Here is a 23,226-nt window from a genome sequence, read left to right as displayed (position 1 = left end):
GCAGGTTATACGGGTGGTCAAATGTGGCCATCTATGTACTGTACTACCTAATGGGACCTGATTTAATCTAGTCTGTAATGCCTGCCTTTCGCTGGTGGTCACAGGGAAATATTTGTCCAAGGGAAGCTCTTCAGCTGTTAATTAAATTGAAATTTTTCAAAAAGCAGAAAGAAATCTCTGAATTTTTTTATCAACTTCCCAGCCACTGGCTCTTACAGTACTTGAGACTGTACTTCTGATGGGTGTATGATAGGTTTATAGTACTAAATCTTCTTCATGAATCCAAACTCTGATTAAACTGAATACGTAGAGTCTCAAATTCCATGGTAAGACAGGTTTTGCAGGTTTGGATTTTTTGGTTGTAGATTGGTTTTTTTTTTGGTTGGTGGGGTTTTTTGGTTGTTGTGTTTTGTTTTGTTTTAAATTGCCTACAACTTTTATTTCTGAATTCCCTCCACAAAAGTCTGGTGAAGAGATGATTGTATTATACCTATATCAGAGAATTGGACGCTTCCAGGAATGCTGATAATGCTGAGTGCTTTGTATGTGCTACAAAGTAGGTGCTAAAGTAAACAGTGGGTCTCACACCTCCTGATTTCCTGAGCAGCTAACATAAAATATCACAATGATCTTTCAGTTACATCCCTCTTTCTTTCTATCCACTTGCAACCTTGAAGTAGGCTGATCTTCAAAACAGGAATTCCCAGTAAGAAATCTTCATAATGAGCTGAGAAACTGGTTATGACTTTGAAAACTAGATGAAACATCAGAGCAGCCCCTCAGCACAGATGGGCACTGGTGTTACCTCCTGCCCTGCCTTTCAGAACATAGCACCCACTTCTTCTCAGGGAGACTTCTCTGAAAACTATGACCTTGAATTCTGAAAGCAAATCCAATGCTCCAATGCAGAGAGAACTTCTTAAGCACAAAACTGTAAGCTATTTTGGGGGTTACATTACTGCCTGTCCTGCTCTGGAGCTGGATTACTTTCAAGAATGCGTGAGTTATAGGGCCAGGAGGTCGGTATGGAAAAGGGAGCCTGCATTGGTAGGTACTTTATGACACAGTAACTGGATACAAAGAAGAAATAAAGCTAGGGGCAGACACAGTGATCCTGGGTCTTCCCCTCCTAGCAGTGACCTGACCTCTGAATGACAGAGATGGGTTTTGACAGTCTTACTTCCATGCCAGGGATTTTTTACACTTCTAAGCCTGATAGCCCAGCTCCAGCATGTTGGGTTTGATGAGTTTATGAACTCATACTTGATGCTAATTTCCTTATTGATGCTAATTTCCTTATCTCAGGGAGAAAAACTTGCGACATGATATGTAAATGCAGCCAAGCCTTGTTGGGTGTCTTGTCTAAGGTTAAGTTATTCTCAGCTCATACACTGGAAAAAAGCAGCTGGCAACAATGCTTGAAGAAGTTGAAAACTGTCGCGAGGGATCTGCCACTAGGTTGGCTATGGGGACCCCAAGTGCAGCAGGAATGGGGGGGCCCAGGCTGGCACTGGTGCACGTTGTAGGGGCTTTGGTCTCTTGAGGCAGTTCTCACTTGCATGGTCTCAGCCACATGCTGTTTCATTCTGTTCCATCTAAGTAGGGCAGAACAGCCCTGTCCTTGCCAAAAGCCAGATTCTTCTCCAATACGTTTTGTGTTTCTTCTCATCCCGCTCTGTCTGCAGACAGACAGCATTCACTGTCCTGCTTTGGGTTCAAATTCAGTTTGCCAAAATGTTCTCTTTCTCTGGGAGTCCTGAAGTTTCTCTTCTCTTTGCATGTGAGTGCTGAAAATATATGTGTAGTCCTTGGCAAGTTGCTGGCACCGTGTGACCTTGTTTGCACCCTTACTTGCTTGAATAGGGGATTTGTATGCCAGGGCTTAGAAAGGGGTGATTTGCAGGCTAGTAAGGGGTAACGCTGTGATTAGAAATTCCACCATCTGACAGAATGCACATTTGACCTGCTAGTGTAGAATAGATCATTACCCTGTTATGTAAATATTTTAAGGTTCAAGTTTGATAAGGATCAATGACAGAAATAGGTGGTGTGTTCCTACCTGTCTGTAGAAGTACTTGCACATATTGCAGTGTTTGGTTTCTAACTGTACAATAGTGGCTTTGATTATAATGCTTTATTAGTTATAAACACAGACTTACTGTATAAATCCTACTTACTCTATCGAATGGCTCTCCATGCCTACATAAAACCATTTAAGCAATTAGAATACTGCTATAGTATTTCTCTATATTGTAGACTTTGTTGTTAGTTCTCTGTCAGCTTTCCTGAATTCCTACATAGGATTTCTGCTTGACCACTACTCTTGGCACAAAAAGGAAACATGTCCTTTCAAGTTTCATTTTATGAAGAGAAAGGGCAGTCGTGGTAACACAGGGTTTCATAGAATTGTAGAGCCATGAAAGTTGGACCTAAGATCCAAAAGCCCTAAAGATCATCCCAAGAAAAGAGGAGGGGTGGGGGAAAGGGTGTGTCTCTTCTTTTGACCTTTGCTGTCCTCTTCTATGCCAGGATCAGAAAAATGAGACTGGAGAGGCAGTATTTGTGTATCAAAAGAGTAGAAGAGTATGCCTGAGAAATGTGGCATAAGGCATCTTGTGAAGAGCTCACCTCTGTCTTTTTCTAGAAGCCAAAGGTTTGTAAATCTGGTTTATTTTCCTCCCCTTTCTATATAAAACACAAAGGACTAGGAATCAGTTGTTTTATCTACTACTGAAATGCAGCCATCAGTGCAGAATAACATGAGAGCAATTTGAAAGGAAGCATGGAACACTATATTCAACTGAAACTAATTACCTGATTAGGTTTTGGCCTGGCTGTGTGGGTTGACATCCAGTGGACTTGGCAGCAATACCTGCCTGTAAAGCCAAGTCTAGTCTTGCTTCGTTTAATGACCTTGGACAAAACTTCTGGACTTGCATGCTGAATGCTAAGCAGTGTGAAAATAGGCCACTGATTTAAAGTACCCATAGCTACAGTGGGTGTTCAGTGGGGAGATAGCATGGTTGCAGATAAATGAACTTTTTTGTGGTTTAGAAGCACTGATCCATTTAAAGGTGGTTCTCTTTCAAGCATACACTTGCATGAAATTTAACTCTGTATCAGAACATCCTCTGTTTACAGCTATATGATCGTCACTTTTGTTTCCTTCAGCACTTCAGGCTTCTCCCCTTAGAAACTTAGCCCAAGTCTGACATTGAGATGTTGTAGACTTAGAAAATAACCTTAAGCAATATCATCTGTCTGCTAGAGTAGTTCCTTTTCTTTATCTCCACAGAAGTTAAACATGTTAGGTCTGCTTAATTAGGTGAGAAGCATTTGTTACTGCAATTATTGTCCTTTTTTGCACCTTTACTGCAAACACTTTTTGATCTTTTTGTGTCATTGTTTGGAAAGTGACAAGTTTTCCAGATGACCTGTGCAACATCTGAACATTAGACATTAGACACTCTAATTACCAGTGTGATGGTAGTTTTTTGTCTAGGTATCTCTCTAAAGGAAAATAATGAAAATCATTCCAGTGATTAAAATCATTGGAAGGGTTTGAAGCTCACTGTGAGGAGAGAGATACGTCTTTCCGCTGTACACTATAAAAATATTCAGTAAGAATAAAGAAAGATTTGGACGGGAAGCTTCTGTGCACCCACTCCTGGCACTGAAGAGCTGCTCTGTTCTCTTTTCCCAGGGAGAGTGACATGAAATGAACGGCCAAATGAGCAGTTCACTAGTGAGACTTTATAAGTAAATTTAGTACACCTAGTCTGATGTTCTGGAAGCACATTGAGACCCATTACTAAAATGAATTGGACAAGAGCTGGTAAGAGATGCTCCACAGAACAAGACATAATAGACAACCATAGAAAAAAATATTTTTGCCACCTGACTGACTTTTTTAACTTAGCAACAAGCTTATGCTGTAACCTATTCCTTAAAATCTAAAATAAATATTGAATCCTCTCATGTTTACAAACCTTCTTAAACCATTTTCCCAAGAGGCCTTGCATTTGTGAAGTTCTCTAAGTTGTGTTTAAGCATTTCCTCTTACTGCAAAAATAAATCCATCAAGGTTTTGGCCTCATACAAAGACAACAAATACAAGCCTGTAAGTGCCATAAGAGCCCTAAGAAACTTAAGAAGCATTTTAAAATAATAAAAATAGTTTTTTGGACACCCCTTGCTACTTCTGTGGAGAATGAGGCTGGGCTGGGACTTGGGGGCTGAAGAGACATGGGCGTGCACTTTGTGTAACCTGGTATTCCCCTCTCCCCTGCCATCCCAAATCAGCTCTCATCATCTTGGCAAGAGTTTTTTGAGCCTTTGCTAGCCAGGAGTTTGCCCAGCTGTTTGGCCCAGGATATCACAGAGAAGGAGGAAATGTTTCTGGCTGAAGATTTTGTAAAACCACCACTTCAGCCACCAAAGCATCAAAGTCCCTGTGGGGAAAAAACCAAGTAGCTGGAAAGTTTGGGGAGGGTTGAGGGGGAGCAGTGTGACTTTCCAAAGGGCCTGGCCTCTTCTTGATAAGTAATCACCCTAGAAGAGAGTTAATCTAGGAAAAGTGATGGGATTATAAAGACGATAAGATCTCCACTTCTTCTAAAAGCATGTGTGAAGTATCAACTCTATTCCAGTTCTGTGGTTTGAAGATATGTTTCTCCTAACAGTGCCTTGTGTTGCCTTTGCAGGATGGTTTGGAAATTTGCCCTGTCCGTTCTTCTGATGGCAGCACTGGTTCGAGTATCGGAGGCCAAGAAAAGCCGCCCCGCAGGTGCCATTCCCTCCCCGTACAAAGGCAGCAGCAGCAACCACTCGGAGAGGAGGCAGCAGCTGAACAAGGAGGTGCTGGCCTCCAGCCAGGAGGCTCTGGTGGTCACCGAGAGGAAGTACCTCAAGAGCGACTGGTGCAAGACGCAGCCGCTGCGGCAGACAGTCAGCGAGGAGGGCTGCATCAGCCGCACCATCATCAACCGCTTCTGCTACGGGCAGTGCAACTCCTTCTACATCCCGCGGCACGTGAAGAAGGAGGAGGAGTCCTTCCAGTCCTGCGCCTTCTGCAAGCCACACAAGGTCACCTCTTCGACCGTGCAGCTGGAGTGCCCCGAGCTGGACCCACCGTTCCGACTCAAGAAAATTCAGAAGGTCAAGCAGTGCCGGTGCATGTCTGTGAATCTGAACAGCTCAGGCAAACTGTGAGAACAGGCGCGTAGCTGCTGCTTGGTGTTGTCTCCATCAGCTTTACTGCTGCCTCTCCCCTCCCACTGAGCAGACTGTCCATTTCGTTGGTTTGTTTCCTCTTTTCCTTTTTTTTTTTGGTGTTTTGTTTTCTTTCAGGAGGCATCTCTCCAGCAAGGAAAGGCTCCTTGTCACTTGCCTACTGGAATAACGCTTTATAACCAGCTGTGTTAGGCACTTCACCATAAAGTTTCATTGTATTTTAAATATCATCTGGCAGTTGAATCTTCTGGAGTGGAGCAGGCTCACAGAAGTTGGGATTGATCATCTAAGTGACCAGTTGGCTGAATCCAGCATTAAATGTTTCCACTGTGTGGAGTAAAGCCCTCTGCCCTACACTCCAGTTCCCTCCACAAGCTGAGAACACCTTCCCTGTGCTTTGGTCTGGAGCTTGCTTCTCTCACTTGGAAGTGCTGGGGTGCTGCCCAGGACTGAGGGACACAGATGAGGGAGAGTAACGAGGAGTAATGTGTGAAAAGCAAGTGAGACTTTCCGATGAGGCTCCTCTCCTTAAGACAGTTCCAATTGTGCAATGACAAATGATTCTGGGCTTGTTGTCTGAGCGGCAGATCAGAAGCAAGGGGAAGAGGGTGAGGCGCTGGGTCAGCCACAGTGACCACAGAGCAGACTGAGGGTGGGTTCTGATGCTGTTGTGGTTAGAGTATATTGAACACATGGCCTCTGCAGCAGTGTTTATTTTGTAACCTAGCTATAGTAAACAGCTGTTTAAAGTATTACAGACCTAGCCATGTATATTTTTCTTGTGGCAGAGTATGCCAGCGATTAAAATATGTTAAGAGACTCGGTTGCTAGGTTGGCTGCCTGGCTTAGAATGGACATGGTTTTACTATGCTTTTGGTAGGTTTTTGTATGTTAGATATGTGTGTGTGTGTGTTTCTTACTCCAAAAAAGGACAGCATCCATTTATGACCTTATATTTATGCCTGCTCAAACCAGGGGAGGTAGAAGGGTAGTTGGAGAGAACGTTTAAGGGAATGATGTGTCCCCAAAGGTATAAAAGCACTGTCACACAAAGGACAAAGTTTGGTCATTGCTGGACTGAATACAAAAGCTACATAAGTGTCATCAAGTTTTGGGAGTGGTGTCTCTCCCATGATTGGAAACCATGTTAATGTGTTAGTGTTAAAGGACAAACGCCTCAATCAGTGATGCCGGAATGGGTCACAGCTGTGAGAGCAGGGAGAGAGTAAGTTGTAATTGCTACACTATTGGTGGTCCACTCAGTTTTTGAGACCTGCACAATAAGTGTTGGTGAACTCTTGCAGTTCATTTTAAATCATACTATGTTGTTATTCAGTTGATGGAGTTTAACATTTGTCCTGTATATCCCATTTGTTACAGTTCTGATTTGTATTAGTCCCAGCTGCATTAAAATCCTGTCTGAAATCAGCCCCTTCCCCCAAACCAAAGCCAGTGCACACGCAGTTGTCTGAAGCTTACAAATTAAAGATGACACGCTGGCTCCCTGTGCCTGTCGCACAGCTCAGCATCTGCAGCCTGCTGCCGGAGCCCCTCCCCAGCAGCCTCTGTGCATGCAGCCACTTCAAGGGGTTAACGTGTTCAGCACTGTCACCAGCCGCGGCTTCAGAGCCACAGGTCCCCATGAGGTGACACAGGCCTCCCTAAGAGGCTTTGAGGACTGATCTCCACAAGAGCCCCAAGCAGTTTACAGGGACTGCTGTGGGCAGGGGGAGGTTGGTCGGCTCTGGCAGCCCTGTTACATGAACAGACATCGCTTTTCTGCTGTGACCTTCCAACATGTCACAAGTGTACAGGGAGACTCCTGGCGCAGGGAAGGCTTTAGGGGCGGCTGCTGCTGCCCTGTGTCATCGTACCAGCCCCAGGATGGGCACAATTCAGACTCAGTCTCAGTCTTGAGAGTGTGGGTGTGGGTGGGATGCAGATGGGGAAGGTGGCAATATAGTCTACTAAGACTCCGGGGATCTCAGTCTTCACCTGAAAGGAATTAACTGAAAGTCAGACACTTTGGACCAGAGAGAGAAAAGCACCCTAGTAAATTCACTTAAGAAAAACGTGCAAGAATCTTTACCTTTAAGCTATGCCCTGCCTGGGTTTTTCACCAGTTTGCAATATGAATATGCTGCAGCTTAAAGCTCCTTCTAGGAGCTGTGTTTATGTAAAAAACTGAGTTGAGCTTGTAATGGTTAAAACTGTATTTAATTCTTGTTTTATAAATGAAAACAAAAAATGAAGAAATGCTTTAAGTATAATGTAATTATTTTCTAGGTCAACTATTAAATTATAGATTAAATAATAAAGCTACTCTAGGGTTATATGGCATCCAGGTGTTTTGCTTCAACAGTTTGTGTCCAACTGCTCTCTAAGCAGTATATTCTCCAGCTTCCTTTTCACCCTCCCAAATATAGGTGAATGATGGTTCACCCTGACAGGTTGGGAAAACCTAACTACTTCTCCCCTTGTTTCCCACTCCCCTCAGAAGTACCTGGAAGGCAAGAGAGAAAAATAAAATGCATTATTCTTAGATTCTGGAGTTGATTTTGCATGCACTTATTCTGGGTTTTTTGGTAAACTGACAAATAAAGCTCCACCACTGGCTGAAACACTGCCATCATTTGCCATAGGAGGAGTAACTGACCTAAATAATTTTGTTTAAAATATATACAGATCCTTATGTAACAGGCACTAAAGTACTCATAAGGAAAAAAAAAAAAAGTTATATCCTAAGATATAGGTGAGTTTTAGTTGTTGCTGTCAGCTCTTGAATAGGTTCAACATATGGCAGTCCAAAGATGGGGTACTATTTTGGGGCTTGTGGTGTTTTTTCCCCTACCAGCCCAGAGATAATTCAGTTTCTCAAGGGAAAATTTCTGTGTGGAAAGGGAGCTGTCACATTGATTGATGAGCCTCCATGTGACCAGAAGAGATGCCTGTGATGAGTCTTGAAAGAAGCAGAACCTAGACCACAGCTAGCAAGGGAGGGCTCTGTCCTTTATGGCACTGTGCTTGTAGGAGCCCTTTGCTGTCTTCCCTTCCCTGGCTCTTGCCCAAATCTTCTCAAAGTTCAGTATTTGGAGACCTTTTTTTAGTAGCTGTTGCTTTAGAGAATTAGTGTTTTGCTTTGCCTTAGCTTCCTAGATGTGGGCAGGCTCCCTGCTCAGACCTCCCAAGCACCTCTGTCACTTGGCTCAAAGGGAGCTCAGCCGTCACCTCCTCGAATGCCCCTCTCTCATTCCCACCATCTCCTGGCCAGTCTCCTGCTTTGCAGGTCATGGATTGCCCAGCACCCATCTGAACCTCTGCTGCTTGAGGCACAGCCCAGACTCCAGCTCCAGTTCTCTGTCTGTTGCTGCCCAACTGTTGAACCATCATTGTACCAGAGGAATACTCTGTGATCCAAAAATCTCCCGCTTGTGCAAGCAAACAAAGAACAAGGCAAATCTCTCTGAGTACATGGAAAAGCTGTAGGTCAGACAGATGCAGTTACTTCTTAAAGTGGACAGGTGCTACAGGACAGGGAAAGGGAGGAAGACAGTGCATGTTAAGCTCAACCACAATTGAACTGCCATGTTGGCAGGGCCCCAATTTGGGGTGGGTGGCAAGTGAAGTTTTTAAGACGGTAAATTTGAGCAGCAGCTGGGAATAAATGAAATAACAGTGCTGACGCAATAGGGACCCTTTATGTTCAGAAACACAGCATTTTAACAGCATTTTTTTGAGGCAATGGACTTACCCCTGGATGCTCTTTATAAGAAGAATATCAGATACAGGAACAGATGGGTCAGTTGTAAGCAAGAGAATAACTCAGAAAACCTGTTCTGTAATGAGAATCCTCTTGATGGGTGGGAGACATGAATGGTATTGGGGCATGGTTTTCTCTTTTCTCCCTTTTCTGACTTGTTTACACTTTATTCAGAAAAACTCAACTTCATCAGTTTTCGCTGATTCTGTCCATAGTAGTTTAAAATGATTGTAACTGAAGTAACTAGTATAGTGGATTTGTCACAAATTTGGCTTTGCTTTTAACCTAGAGGCTGCAACAAAATAATTGCAATGCAATGACTTGCTATATGTTCTCTCAATGAAATTAATATTTGCTTCCAACTTTTTAAGCTGATCACTGAAAAACTGGGCAAGAAAAAAAGTGATTCTGTGGAAGATCCTTCTAATTATTATTCCCACTGCCCCAGCTGGTTAATACTTAACTAAGTTTTGGAAGTGTTTTGGGATGATGAAAGGTGCTACAAAAAAAGCTAACCCACTACAGTGTCACGACGTGACAAAGTGCCATGCTTCTGAAAGGCTTTAATTGGCAGGCAAAACAACATGAATCCTCTTAGCTCCTCATAAAAAAACAAATTGTTCTGCCAGCATGTCACATCTGCTGCTCAGGTATGAAAGTCCTTCTTTTGCTGCTGCATTTAAGTAACAGTGAGCAATATGTGGTGTTAGCAATCAACAAAGGCTCAGGATTTTGTCTGTGAGAACTCTTGTAGAATTAGGGCCAATACTTCAGTGTAGAGTGCTTGAAGTTGCAGTAAAGAGGGGGATTGCAGTAAATGAGGGGAGAGGAGACCAATGGGGGGTTCCTATCCTTTTTAAAAAAAAAAAACCCAAAACAAACAAAAGAGCATTGGTCCAGAATTCTGTAAAAAGTTGAGTATGCTGCTAAAAACAAAGAGCAGAAGTGAAACTTGTGCTGTGAGAACATTCCCTTTGGATGTTCTGTGGGTCAGCTGTGGTGCTGCACGTAGTGGGCTACTTTGCATGGAGGTATGAGATAAGTTGGAGATAAGTTATGTTCTATCAAATAGGCTGTGTCTGAGTGAAATGAAAGAAAAATCCTTGTAGCAGCATGTGTCTTAAGATCATAATACAGTTCCATCAGCTGCAGTCAACCTTTGACACTTCCGAAAGAGAGAGGCTTGAAATAACTTCTATCATCCATGCTGCAGATCCTGTAGAAAGAGTATGTATGTGACAGATTTAGGAGGTTGCCAAACCTTTTAGGAGGTTGCTAAAACACTTGTATATATAAAAAAGGATTATAATATGCAGATTAACTTCTCAATGCATGCATGTTTTTACCTTACTAGAAATTTCTTGAGACTGTTAACTCAGCAATGTAGTAGGCCCAGGTTACAAACCTGAGCCAAATGTAAGGCTGGGAGGCATTCACAAGCTGGAGAAGTGAGTTTTACATAGTCTCCTTGGGTAAAGAACCTGGAGCTCTCACTACCACCACCTGGGGAAAAGGTAGTATATCCACATAACTGGGAATTACTGTTACTACCCTTCCAAAAGGCAAGCAAAGAGAAGTCTTACTTCCTCTGGTCTCTTTACAAAGGCTCTTCCTTGATCACAGGACCCAAAATGGGATGTGGTGGTTAGGGAGCAAATAGTTTGTAGCACACTACAGCATAGCCAGAGAGTGACAAGGGAAGGCAATTATTTCATTATTATTCCTTTTATTTTCTTATAAATTAACATTCTAAAAAAATTGGAATAGAAACACTAAATACAGTATTGCACATAGTGATCTTTGTTAGATGATCTATTATTTCATTTAGTATAGTAATATACATACTGTAGGTACTGAAGAGAACAGGAAGGCTACAAATGAAAACATGCTACTGTATCCTTGCACTTAGGAGCAAAGTTAGGAGGAAAAGACTATTGTTTACATAAATACAAACATGGATTTGAATCAGTGCCATTAAAATAGCTTTACTCTTTAAAGTTTTTCTTTTTCCATAAGTTAGTCGTAACAGCAAATAATCTCTTGTTTTCTCTTCCCCAAATAGTAATGTTACTCCCATCAACACAAAATTTTAGAATTCCATTCTTGGTAATTTATATCCCTGCCAGAAATTACTGCTAGTACAGATTTTCACATAGGTTTATCAGCAACAGGAGACTTGCTTTTCACACAGTGAAAAAAACCATCTTTTCTAGTGCTTGGTATATGTGAAGAATAACAGATTCCTGAGGTCATATTTTGCACTTCCTTTTATGACACCCTGTAGAGTATATTAGCCTCTGAACAGCTCAGAATGTCTCTTGATGTGCTAGATTAGACAGGGAATGATGCAACCCAGCAGGTTAGAGCTCATTTGCTTTGCCCCAGCGTCTTTCAGGCTCCAAAGCTGTGAGCACGTGCATCCAACTGAGTTGCACACACAGTCTGTTTTCAGGAAAAATTAGCTTAGAAATAAAAACATTGTCAATCAAACTCATTGGTTTGGGGCTCATAAATAAGGACTGGAGGAAGGAGTTGTTATCAGTTGATCAGTCCAAAACTGATACGGCAAATTCTGGATTGCAAAAAGGAAGTAAGCATGTGGTCTAAAATGGAAGCCCTAAGTAGTATATTTCAATCATTAACCTCTTATTCAGGGACACTGAAAGCCTGGAGGAAATGTCTGTAATTCTGTTAAGTGTGAAATTGATGTCAATTAGTTGGTAGTCTATTGTCTGTCACTAGAATTGGCTACTGTTTTCCATAAATGTTGTCTCCATGTGCATCTTTTAATAGCTCTCTAAAGGAGTTTTAAATTAACTGTAAAGCTAATTCCAGAAGGGAAGTCATGTACATGTGGCCAAAAGCCTGACTTAAGTGATCAGCAGTTAAAACTATACTATACCTTCTAAAGTTCATGTAAAAGTATTAGCTGCTTTATATATTAACAAACTATAATAGCCAAATCTCTCATACTCTCTATCATACTTCTGTGCTTTTCTGTATTTTTCTGCTTTTTCTTTTTTTTTTTTTTCTTTTTTTTTTTTCTTTTTTAGTGCTGGATTTCTGACCCCCATACCACCTGGCATTCACTATCTGGCAGAAGATGAAGTAAAAGTATGCTGCCTTATCGATTTTAAACATAGTTACAGTAAACATCTTGTTCCACAAATATTTAGTCATGGAGGGCAACCAAACAAGTTGGGAAAGCATTGATTATACTGTATAAACAGCACTTAACAATTCAAAATACAAACTACAAATGCCAACATGAAACGGATACAAACAATTCACTAGGAGTAACATTTCTTTCCCTAAACTAAGTGCAGTGCCATGAAGTATTTGTCAGATGTTGCCAGTAGGAATGGAAATGTTTTACTGTACCAAGTAGCATTCTTATGAAGTTCAACTTAATGCAATTTTCAGCATGTTCAGAACTGATGCAGATACCACTTTTTATGCATGCTGACTTGTCCTATTTGTAATATACCATACACTTTACAAAATACCATTTTTGAGTGGCAAAGGAGATAAAGAGTACAGGGAAGGTGTTTCAAGTCCATACCTAGTCTATTGCTGGGCACTCCAATAAAGTGATTACATTTGTGAATGAATGCACAATAACACATCAGTTGGTGGAAAACTAGAGAACAAAACGCAAAGTTTAAAAGGTCAATGAAGCAAATGATCAGGATGATGTAGTTTCCTTCCCTCTCACTCCCCACCCACAGGCATGTTGAATTTTGGTAACCAGGTAACAATGGCTTTTCAATTTCTTCTCTCAGATTTTCATACTTATCTTTGCTTTCTGAAAAATAAAATAAAATTTAAAAATAAGGACAAAATTTGAGTGTACACAAAACCAACTTACACAAATATGAAAAGCATAAGAAATACATAGGCAAATGCTAGATTATATTTACTGTAGCACTGACTTCACAAATAAACTTTGAAGCTAGAACTGAAGTAGACTACAGCTATGCACTGCTTGTGAAATATTTTTGTTTACTTTCCTTTTCACTCATCAAATTTTCACTAATACTGAAGGTCCCTGTTTCAGTGCAAAAAATAATGATAATTAAACAAATAGTTATTTCTTAAAAGAAATCTCTCAATGTCTTCGTATAGAGCAGTATGTAAGTTAGATGGAGAACTCCCAAAAAATGTTACTTTGGGGTTTTTTTTGAAATAAAATGTTGATCTGCTTTTAAGTAAAATTGATAAAATGTAGTTTATAACTCCTTACCAAGCTTGCAATCCATTTACATTTCTTGTGACACTAGCTACAATCAACTCTCTCTAAACATTCAAAATAAGAAACAATAAATGCAATATTATTGCTTCCTGTATCAAATTATATTAGTTAGAGTACAGCAAATTACCTCATGCTTCATTTACAAGATGTATCACAGATTATATGACTATACAGCCATGACTACAAAGCATGAAAGAATTAAGTCATGTCTTGGGGTGGTGGGGAGCAGAGGACAAAGAGAGAGAGACAGACACATGAAAAAAAATCTAATATTTTTCAAACAAAAATGATGGCCAGTTGCTACAGTTATGAATTAAATGTGAGGTACCAGAATAATTTTTCTGTAAAATCAGTCATGATCCTTACAATGGTTAGGCAATCATAGGGGAAAAGTTTCATTAAATGACCAGAATTACTCCTCTATTATCACTGAAGTTATTTACTTGTTTTCAAAAGAATGGTGAAAGCACAGTATTATCTTTTTCTAGTGTTTCTATTCCAAACAAATCCATATCAGTGGATCAGAAAACACTGTATTTGATATAGTGATCCAGCTCGAAAAATGTGTAAGTATCAAAATTCTTCCTTTCATGCTGTATCTGTAGAAAAGAGAATGAATACAAACAGAATAAGCTGGAAGACCAAAACTGCCTTTCTGCCTTCTATGTGCATCCTACACCAAGACTGGGAAGAACAGAGATTGGCTCAGTGGGGCAATAATAAACTGCTCTTGCTTGTGCTACATCTATTTCGTGGAGTAATATTCATAGGCAGATTTCAAGTTTGTTAATTTAACACCTTTAAGAAAAAATGTTAAACATTAAAGAAAAAAAACAAAAACCAACCCAGAACAAAAACATAGATCAAGAATAACTTCCCTATAAAATGCAAAGAGAAAAAGATGAAACAAGTGATATAAACAGAAGCATTGCTACAAATTTTACTTACAATTCCAGAGTCATGTTTTGGTCTAATATTGTACAGAGACTTCCCCTTTTTCTGCCTGCAAACTTCCTCTGCTTCTTTGACTCTGAAGAGAGACAAAATCTATAAATACTCCTGTACACCAACAACATTTACAAAGACAACGCAGTACAAAACTTACAAGTTAAGGCCTGAGGACACAAGTGGATAACTTTATTCTCCATATATTCATTAGCATGCTCCACAAAATAGTTCTCGCACTCCAGGGCTGCTGTAGCCATATCCGGCACTTACATGGACAGGCATAACCAATTGAATAATCAATTCTAGTTACAAAAGCAATCAGTACTTAGTGCAGCTGAAGATTCAAATGTATGAGGGTTTAAAATACACTGGATGATATGAAGTTTACATTTCAGAGCATTCATGCACATATTGCTAAGAAAACTCCTTTTCTTTTTTCACTGTTTAAAATACTTCTTCATCTATTCCAACCCTCAGTATTTCAATTACAATTTAAACAAAGTTTGTCACCAAGCTGTGTTCCCCTCCACCCTTTTTTTTTTTTTTTTTTGTATTTAAAATGGCAAAATAGCTTAACCTAAATTTCCAGTCTTTACTCTCAAACTTTAAAAAAAAAAAAAAGGAAAATTTCTATGGAACATGATGTTTAACCCAAGGTGATGCATGTGACTGCACGCATCTCTTTAATTCCAAAGCTGAGGAACCTCAAGGCTTACGTGACCACTGGGGATGAATGCTCTTTGGCTGCTTGGATGTAAAGAGAGGAGGAGATTCTAAAAGTAAGGGTCTACTTAGTGCTCCCTGACATGGCAAACACTACCAAATTAGGACCTTGTGAAAGGCCACCACATTTTTGGTGAGAGAAATGTCCTTTTTCATCATGCAGATAGAAAACAAACTGTGAAAGGCAGAAGACTACACTCAGACTGGGAGCCTGCCAGAATCCAGCTGATGAGTTCAATGCCACACTGTAAAATGTTTCTTTACAATTTTCACTCATTTTACATATCAACCTTGTAAACACACATGATTGCTGGAACACTGATAATACAGATTTTTGTTATTAATTCTCTGAGCTGCAAAGACTTAGATAAACACTTTTTCTATATGAGAACATTAAATCATGTGAGAACTTCAACTTTTTTAATAAGAGATGAGATTTTTTTTGATAAATAAGAAAGTAGAAAACAAAAATGTAAATCCTATATTGACTTGATCTTGCCAAAAATATGGACTTGAGATGGCACTTAGTCTGGCTTTTCACCATTATCCAAGAGTGAAAAAAGAAACACCAGTTGAATGATATTAAGAAATCATATATCCTTGGCTGGTTCCTTGCAGTTCATCTCCATACCACTAGTATGCCTGTTATGTCACTGAGGCTACACACTGAGAATCCAACTTTGTGTTACTATTGTTTTTGAATATTTTTGTGTGCGTGATAAGGGCCAAAATTTTGAAAATAAAACTCCAACTGAGTCTGCTAAGCATATTAAAAAACCCTTCATATTCATCTCTACTTTATTCTACTTCACCAGTAGAATAAAGAACACCTTGTTCTTTTCATACGTTTCAAGTTGATACATTCCAAAATTAATTTAAATGTCAGTTATTTTCCAGCACTTCTACAACCTGCCCTCTTCATTTAATGGCCTTGTATATCTTGTTAGTGTAGGGAGACCTTCATGTGCACAGGTCCGGGGGAAAAAAAGTTTTGAAACCTCTTATTTCAAGCTGTAATGCTTTCTCTCTGACTGCAAATCAGACAGATTGCAGCATAAACTAGAACAAAAATGTCAAGCAGCCAAGTAATTCACCTTCAAAATGTATATAAGTAGATTCAGTAAAAGAGGCAGCCAAAATGTGGTGATAGCTTCAAATAGAAAATTATGGAAATGATGCAGAATGGAGAAAAATTCAAAGACATTTTCTTTTCTCTATAGCAATTTTTCTTCTGCTTCATGTCTACTTTTCTCCAAAGGAGGAAAAAATATCTGTGACAATGATCTTCCCATGATCTTTTCTAAACATTCAGACACATTCCAACCTATCAATAGCCACACTTACGAAGTCAGATATAAAATAGCAAATCTATCACATCATTTCCTCTTTTTCAAATACAAGTACAGTTGGCTCCCCTCACTGTAGACATAATTTAAATAACAAAACGAAATCTTACATGTGTGTAAATTAGTATCAAACCCCTGTATGTGTACAGGGACTATACAAGTACTATTGAGTTTATCAAAATGACTGTTTTATCAAAGCAGTGGAATATATGCAGGTATTCAGACTACTCAACATGCAAATGGCAGCATATGCAACGTAAAAAAATATTTAACAAATCAGTTCTCACTGATCTAGATGTTATTCTTTGGGAATGCCAGGGAATCTTCAACTCCAGTCTTTGTCCCACCTAAACATCCCCCTTCCAGGATGGATTACTGACTGCCTGCTAAGGTCACGAGACAACACAGCTCCCTGTGGGTCTCATGTTAATTCAAAACAAAAATCCTCACACAGTAAGGAACCCTTGATAATGCAGCTCTTTTCTAAAGACCAGGTCCCATTAAGTGTCACTGTCAGTGTAACATCTCTACATCGTCTGCTTCAATTGAGAAACAGCTTTTTGGAGAAAGGCTGTCTCTGCTTGAAACAGCAAAATGTTAATAACACGCCACCCTGTGAAGGAGGAAGTCAGAACTTCTGTGTCCCTGAGATAGCCCTTCAAAAATGATCCACAACCTCCAGACTGATAGTGACAAGCTTAAGGTTGTGTTTCCCAAATTTCCAGTATTATGTAAGAGGTGCTGGTCTCAATAGTATGGTTGCAGTTCTCAAGATTTTGGGAGCTTTATGAAATTCTTTGGAGTTTGAGCCTATTTATTCGTACCAAGGGAAATACAGAAGATGAGAAGCATTACTCCCTAATGTACTTAAGGCTGAGAGCTAGTAACCACCCAGTTCCAACCATATCCCTGACTCACTGTGTGGGTTTGGGACAGTCCACAGCCTCCTGGCTCGCATCCTGCTCTCTGTGCAGGAAGCTCCAAGTGGTTGGACAGGGACTCAGTGAAGCCCATGTGACCCATACATATGCTTCTTCAGCAAGAAATGCCCTGAGAAATGTAAAGGTAGCACACCAAAGGCTCATTTCAAGGAGGTTTAGTTTGTGACCATATTAAATCTGAAAGCATGGACAACTGTATAAATCTACAACTGTATCTAAAAAAGAAAAGCCAGCAGACTGGTGAAATAGAGACAAAGGCAACTATTAGCCTTCCACAGGGCCAAATCATAAACCAGTGATTGTGGTTAGCAATTTTGACAGTGTGCAAATATATTTTGTGAAGGCTGATCATTCAGCTTAATTAAGATTTTATTAAATGTAAAATTAAAATAACTTAATCCTTCTGGAAGGGGAAAAGGATGTGTTTTGTAGGAGCACCAGCAACATTTAAACTGTGTGACCTGGAGAAGCAGATAAAAGGTTACATTTGAAGTAAGGGCAATAGTCTTAGTCCAGTTGGAAAATAATTGACACTGGCAAGTTTTTGTCATCTTAGGTTTTCTCTACTGGCCACAAATGTTTTTTTTTCATCTTTCCATGAAACTAACAAGATTTAGGCAAAAGCACATTCCTTGTCAGCTCATGGCTGGTTCAAGCCATATTTCTCACAATGGCAAACAAATTCCTGTGTACCTTCCTCTTGCTCAGGCTTTTCCTGCACTACTTCCCACTGACTTCAGTGGGACCCTGATCAGCACGGAGGTGCAAGACAATAATCTAAGACAAAAACGTGCAAAAATTGCATGAACACTATTGATTATGGGTTAACTCAACTGTGGTGAGTTAATAGAGCTTTATGAAGAAACTAATGGACATAATTCAATAATGGGAAGAGGAAAAAAGGATTTTTGGAGAAAACAGCGCAAGACTCCCAACAGTCACAAAAGGAGAAGCAACAGAAACACAACAACATATTTCCAAGCTCCAGTCCAAAATGACACTACCGCTGTGCCAATGCAGAGCTCAAAGAGCAAAGAAACAGTTAAAAAGATATTCCTAGGAAAGGGGTGGGTATTCAATTTTCAGGCCTTCTGTGGAAAAAATAGGCTGCCACTGGGGGGACTGTGGAAGAAAAGTCTGAGGAAGGTGAGTGTTCCCCAGTTCTGAGAATTATAACCCTTAAGCAAAAGCAGGCATGTGATAGATGGATTTATTGTTCAGAAAATCTGTTTTTACTTAAACTACTTAGTTCTTCACTACTAATACTTTTCTGTTAGAGAAGCTTTTGGTCCCCTCACAGAGCCAGCACTCTCAACAGCAACCAAATCCTCAGAAGCAGGACAGATCTTCCAGGCATGATCTGAGAGTGAGAGAGGAAGATGGAGGTGGAAAAGACATGGTGTGCTCTTGGAAAAGCCAGGGGGTACCCTTAACTTGATAAGTGTGGTGGGAATGACTTGCATGCTTGCAGTGTGCTAAACTTTGCTAAACTGATGCTCTAACTGTCCCACCTCATACTTTACAACCACTTCTCAAAATCACTTTATTTCAGCAAAATGACTTTGGTTCATTTACTATCAATCCCTGTCCCATTTTATGCCAATTCTGGCTCAAAAGTGAGCATATTAGTTTGACAGAAAAAATAACATCAGCTGTGTTACCTTTAGCAATTTTTGCCTCTTATTCTTTTCCCAAGTAATTTCTTGATTTTGTCTTAATGAGCACAAAATTCTACAAAAACTAGAGTTCTCAGCCTAGACAACCAGAGAGTTTGGTTGTCTCACTGTAGTAATCTGAAGAGCAGAGCTATTCAAACCCAGGGCAGATTCTATAAATACTTGTTAAGAGTGTTCATCACTTGAATCTCCTTAAATAATAGATTTAGCTAAAGCATTTTTCCCATTGTTTCAGAAAGAATATACTTCCAAATAGCCCCAACAATAAGAAAACTTGTAGGGAACATAGAACATTGGGCGATCAGTGGATCTGTTAAAAAAAAAATTAAACAAAAAATCTACAAGGGAATGAATAGCCAGTCACTTACAGAGCCTAAGATTATCGTCTTGAAATCTGCTACCTAATAAGATTGAGTCTATCAATTGTCACCTGTAACAAAATAAATAGTTTCTTATTTCCATCATAATAAAAACTTTTCTCCAGCACTATCACCTCCTTGTACCTCACATTTATTGTGAGACAAGCACATAAAAATTATGATTAAGTTTAAAGACAGCCTGTAAGATGAATAAGCAAGTTTCACTTCAGCATGCACACGGGAAAAAGAAACCAGACATGCTTAAAAACCCAAAAGACAGAATGTTTTTATCTACCTTCTAGACCAAAAGCCAGCCTGGCCACAACCTTATCAAGGCTTTGAGACTTTCTGTCATCATTCAATCCATTGAAGGGGCAGCCACTTCCCTGCCACTAAACATTAATAATTTTGTCTGAAGTATCTGTGGCAGACAGATTCATTTCTTACTGGCTCCATCTAGGCTTGGTCGCCTCACACTTCACTAGCGAGCACAGTGACATGACAAATGTAATCACAGTGAGAGGACTGGAAAGTTGTGCCTTAGATAGCAGAGCTGCTCGCAGAAACTTCCACGATAAACTCAGACAGATATTCCTTTTACAGTTGCCAGTATAGTTTATGAAACCCAAAAGATATTTTTCTGCAGATATTCTGCATTTTTAAACACAAAACAAAGCTGAGGCCAATACTCTTTATACTACCAAGTGCTTATTATCAGTTCAATAAAAGGAGTGTTGCCAAAATATTTTATGTAGCTTTGTCTGGGTTGAATATTGAGTTAAACTTGTTTATAATAATAATAGTACCTTTACATATAAAAACAAATAAAAAATCCTCCACTAAATTATCAAATTCCAAATGTCTTTCAGATTTCAAGGGCAAAAAACTTTAAAACTCTCTCCTTAAACTCTTCCAGGGTAATGTTCTTATATTTTATTCGTTGACTAAAATATTTAAAATATTTTGCTAAGGGAGAAACCAAAACATAAAACCCATAATGGAAAATTACAGTTTCCAACATAAAAGTTGAATAAAAAAAATGTAGAGCTTTTACTTTCATGCCAATAGGCTTGAAGTGATGACACAGATATGATTCAGTAACTGACTGCAAAGACTTTATATAGATAAGTAGTACACTGTAATGTACCTGGTCCCCTCACACAAACTAATGAAACCTAACTTTAGCCTACCAACAGAGAGATAATGTATTAAACTATCCTGACATCCCTGCTAGCTCCTTGCATGGTTAATTCAAGGACCATAAGGCAGACAGTGGCTGTTGGAAAGACACAGTGATTAATCATAATTTCACCCAGAGGACCAAAGACACAGAGATTAAAACATTGTAATCTGGCCATTTAACATAGAAAATAATCTGTAGCAGGACCCTTAATAAGATACCTCCTCTGTCAACAGCGTAGACATTGGGGAATACATTTAACATTTTTTTCTACTGTGCGTCATGTGAAATGGGCCTAAAATAAAGCTTCAAGGCCAACTGAAATGAAAATTAGACTTTCCCATTTACAGTCTCACTGTGCTTCACCAAACACTTAAAAATATTCTGAAAGTATTGTAATTCAGAAGTAGTTTCCCTTGGTTCTCTCTGGCAATCATACTCTTGATGATCTAGGGTTCTGCTCTTGTCTATGAAGAGATATACAGATATGAGTAAGTAAAATAAAGAGAATACTGTGCAAAACATGATTTAAAAATTATAATTTTAAAATTCAAGAGAATTTCACATTGAAAATGTAATGAAATAAAAGAATTGACCTGTTAAAGAATGGCTATGCTTGTAACAAAATGCAAACATACATATCCCCACTTAAATACATTTCATGACCTTTGTCATTAAATTGTCAGAGTGGCCAGTATTGCAGGCTGTTCCTGGCTACTTTCAGGCAAGATGAAAATCACTTTTCTACAGACTTGACATATCAAGATTGAAATTATTCTAAGAAAAGTTAGTCATCACCTTCCACTGTTTTTCTTGGAACCGAAGCCAGGTTGCTCTCAAAGAAGCTGGCTACATTTGGGCTATTTGATTAGGAAATCTAACAGGAAATGATAAGGAAAGGGAAGAAGACTAGAAGTGAGGTAAAACTGGTAGCATAATCAGCAAGCAAAAGAAACAGGAGTGTGAAACTCGGTGTTAGCTCTAAAATGTTTTTAAGCAGCAGATGGGGTAAAAGAAGGCAAAAACCCAACAAATAGAAAAGGATAAGCAGGGTCTCGGTAAACAGACTACATGGAGAAGATGATTCTTTAAGAGAATATGGAAATATATCCTGGACAGAAGTGTTGCTATAATGGGTATGTTGGGGCTACTACATTGGATAATTGATAGCTATCAAATTGTAGTACAAGCAAATATGAGACATGAATGAATAAAAGGGATCAGTGAAGAGAAAACAGAAAAACCTGAAGTCAGCTGGAGAGCCACAACATTAAGAGATCTCCAGTGCATGAGATGGGAAAGTAAGAGGCCTTGAACTTTGCTGCATGAGGTCAAAACTGCCCATCCATCATCAGGTAACAACTCAAAAATTATTGCAGACATCGTTAGGTTCTTCTCAAGTATGTAAGAAACTCCTCTGATATTAGACTATTCCCTATACTGATGGCATGAGACACGCACAGAGCCGTGCACTTATACTTAATGGATTTTGGCCATTTTGCCAACTCCATGCACTGGTTTAGCAAACTGCTGGAGAGCAAGGAAGTTCACATCCTTGATAGTTCAGGATCAGTCTGGGTTACAGTAGGTTTTAAGCCTTTGTGAGCATTCCAAATGTTTGAGGGTTGATATTTAATGACAAATGCTGCTTGTTTGTAAAGTATTACAATGCTTTATTGTACCTCAAATGCCAAAGATCCTTTTGCCTGGGAATAAAACCACTAACAAGTATAACAAGTGTAGTGCCTGACAAAAGTTCTGTTCAAAATTTTTTCATTATATAATTATTTTCACCAGTATACAAGTAATTATTGAATATGCAGCCCCTGCTTTTATCATAGACAAATGCCATTCTTTAATCAAGAGGTGGTGAACAGGAAAAGGTTAAAAAGAGATTGAAAAGATCACATGTTATAAATAATGGTATCCTATCCTATCACTACAGATTTGACTCTCACACCCAGTCTGACATTACAGCCATAAAAACAGGCTGTAAACTTCATTATGAAATGATGATTCTTAGCTACCTACTTTTTATACAAAATACACATACTAGGATGAAACATGATGGGCCAGCATGGTACAACACCATGACCAGAGAGATACTACTGAAGAACCCTTTGCTATTTATGTGAGGGCCATTCTGGAATCCAACCTCACACAAGTCACAAAAATTAGGAAATATTACACATTTGGAACTAGTTTTTTACTAGATCCTTCACTTTGTTTAATATTTGTAAGCACCAGTCGGCTCACAGCTGTAAATGGAAATATTTTTCCTGTCTTATAAAACACAGGATTGCTTAAAAATGTTAGACTAAGGTATTCAAAAGGATTTTCCACCAAAGATCCAGACAGAGAAATGTATCTCCAAATGCTTTTTTTCTCACAAACCTTTCCCTCAAAAGCAATGCTAAGAAATGAAAGTTCTGTTCACCTCCCCCTAACCAAAGTATGATGATGTATTAATTAAAAAAAACCCCAAACATAAAAAGTAATTGCCAAAAATGTCCAAGGGAGAAGAAAACAAACCATACGTATTAAGCAACCTCTTTTATCTGGACAGTAAACAGTGTCTTTGTGAGGTACTGCCTCAAAGCTAGCTACTGAATCTTTTGTGTGTTTAGGCTTTTTAAAGTAGATTTTCCAGGGCCCATAACAGTATATTCTGATCAGAAAACTATTCAGGTAAACAATTTTGAAATACTCCCAAAAACTGAAGATCCATGTAATTATTCAATCAATGTAAAATTGTCTTCTGTTTTGAAATGTCATTATAACTGAGTTGTAAACCCATGCCTACCAGCAT

General features: G+C 39.3%; 2 protein-coding genes across 6 annotated transcripts in view; one reads left to right on the top strand and one right to left on the bottom strand.

The window, feature by feature from the left end:
• The window catches only part of GREM2 (gremlin 2, DAN family BMP antagonist), a 60,971-nt gene extending 53,406 nt beyond the window's left edge, over positions 1-7,565 (top strand). Inside the window, exons 2-3 of one of the 2 annotated variants that reach the window (XM_071432829.1) lie at positions 2,530-2,653; positions 4,704-7,565. In XM_071432829.1, coding sequence (XP_071288930.1) covers positions 2,586-2,653; positions 4,704-5,211 — 576 coding nt within the window. In that variant the 5' untranslated portion in view covers positions 2,530-2,585 and the 3' untranslated portion in view covers positions 5,212-7,565. The remainder of the gene's footprint in view (positions 1-2,529; positions 2,654-4,703) is intronic. The other variant, XM_071432839.1, reaches the window with a different exon arrangement.
• A 3,133-nt stretch (positions 7,566-10,698) lies between these two features.
• The window catches only part of FMN2 (formin 2), a 153,065-nt gene continuing 140,537 nt past the window's right edge, over positions 10,699-23,226 (bottom strand). For all 4 annotated transcript variants that reach the window (XM_071432704.1, XM_071432716.1, XM_071432711.1 and 1 more), the window contains 2 exons: positions 14,193-14,274; positions 10,699-12,797 (listed from right to left, as the gene is read on the bottom strand). In XM_071432704.1, the coding sequence (XP_071288805.1) occupies positions 12,771-12,797; positions 14,193-14,274 (109 nt within the window). In that variant the 3' untranslated portion in view covers positions 10,699-12,770. The remainder of the gene's footprint in view (positions 12,798-14,192; positions 14,275-23,226) is intronic.

This window comes from Agelaius tricolor, unplaced genomic scaffold (assembly GCF_023055355.1).
Source record: "Agelaius tricolor isolate 1412-34295 unplaced genomic scaffold, bAgeTri1.0.p SCAF_1, whole genome shotgun sequence".
Taxonomy (NCBI): domain Eukaryota; kingdom Metazoa; phylum Chordata; class Aves; order Passeriformes; family Icteridae; genus Agelaius; species Agelaius tricolor.
The sequence above is the reverse complement of the archived record's forward strand: the minus strand, read 5'-3'. Positions and strand labels throughout refer to the sequence as shown.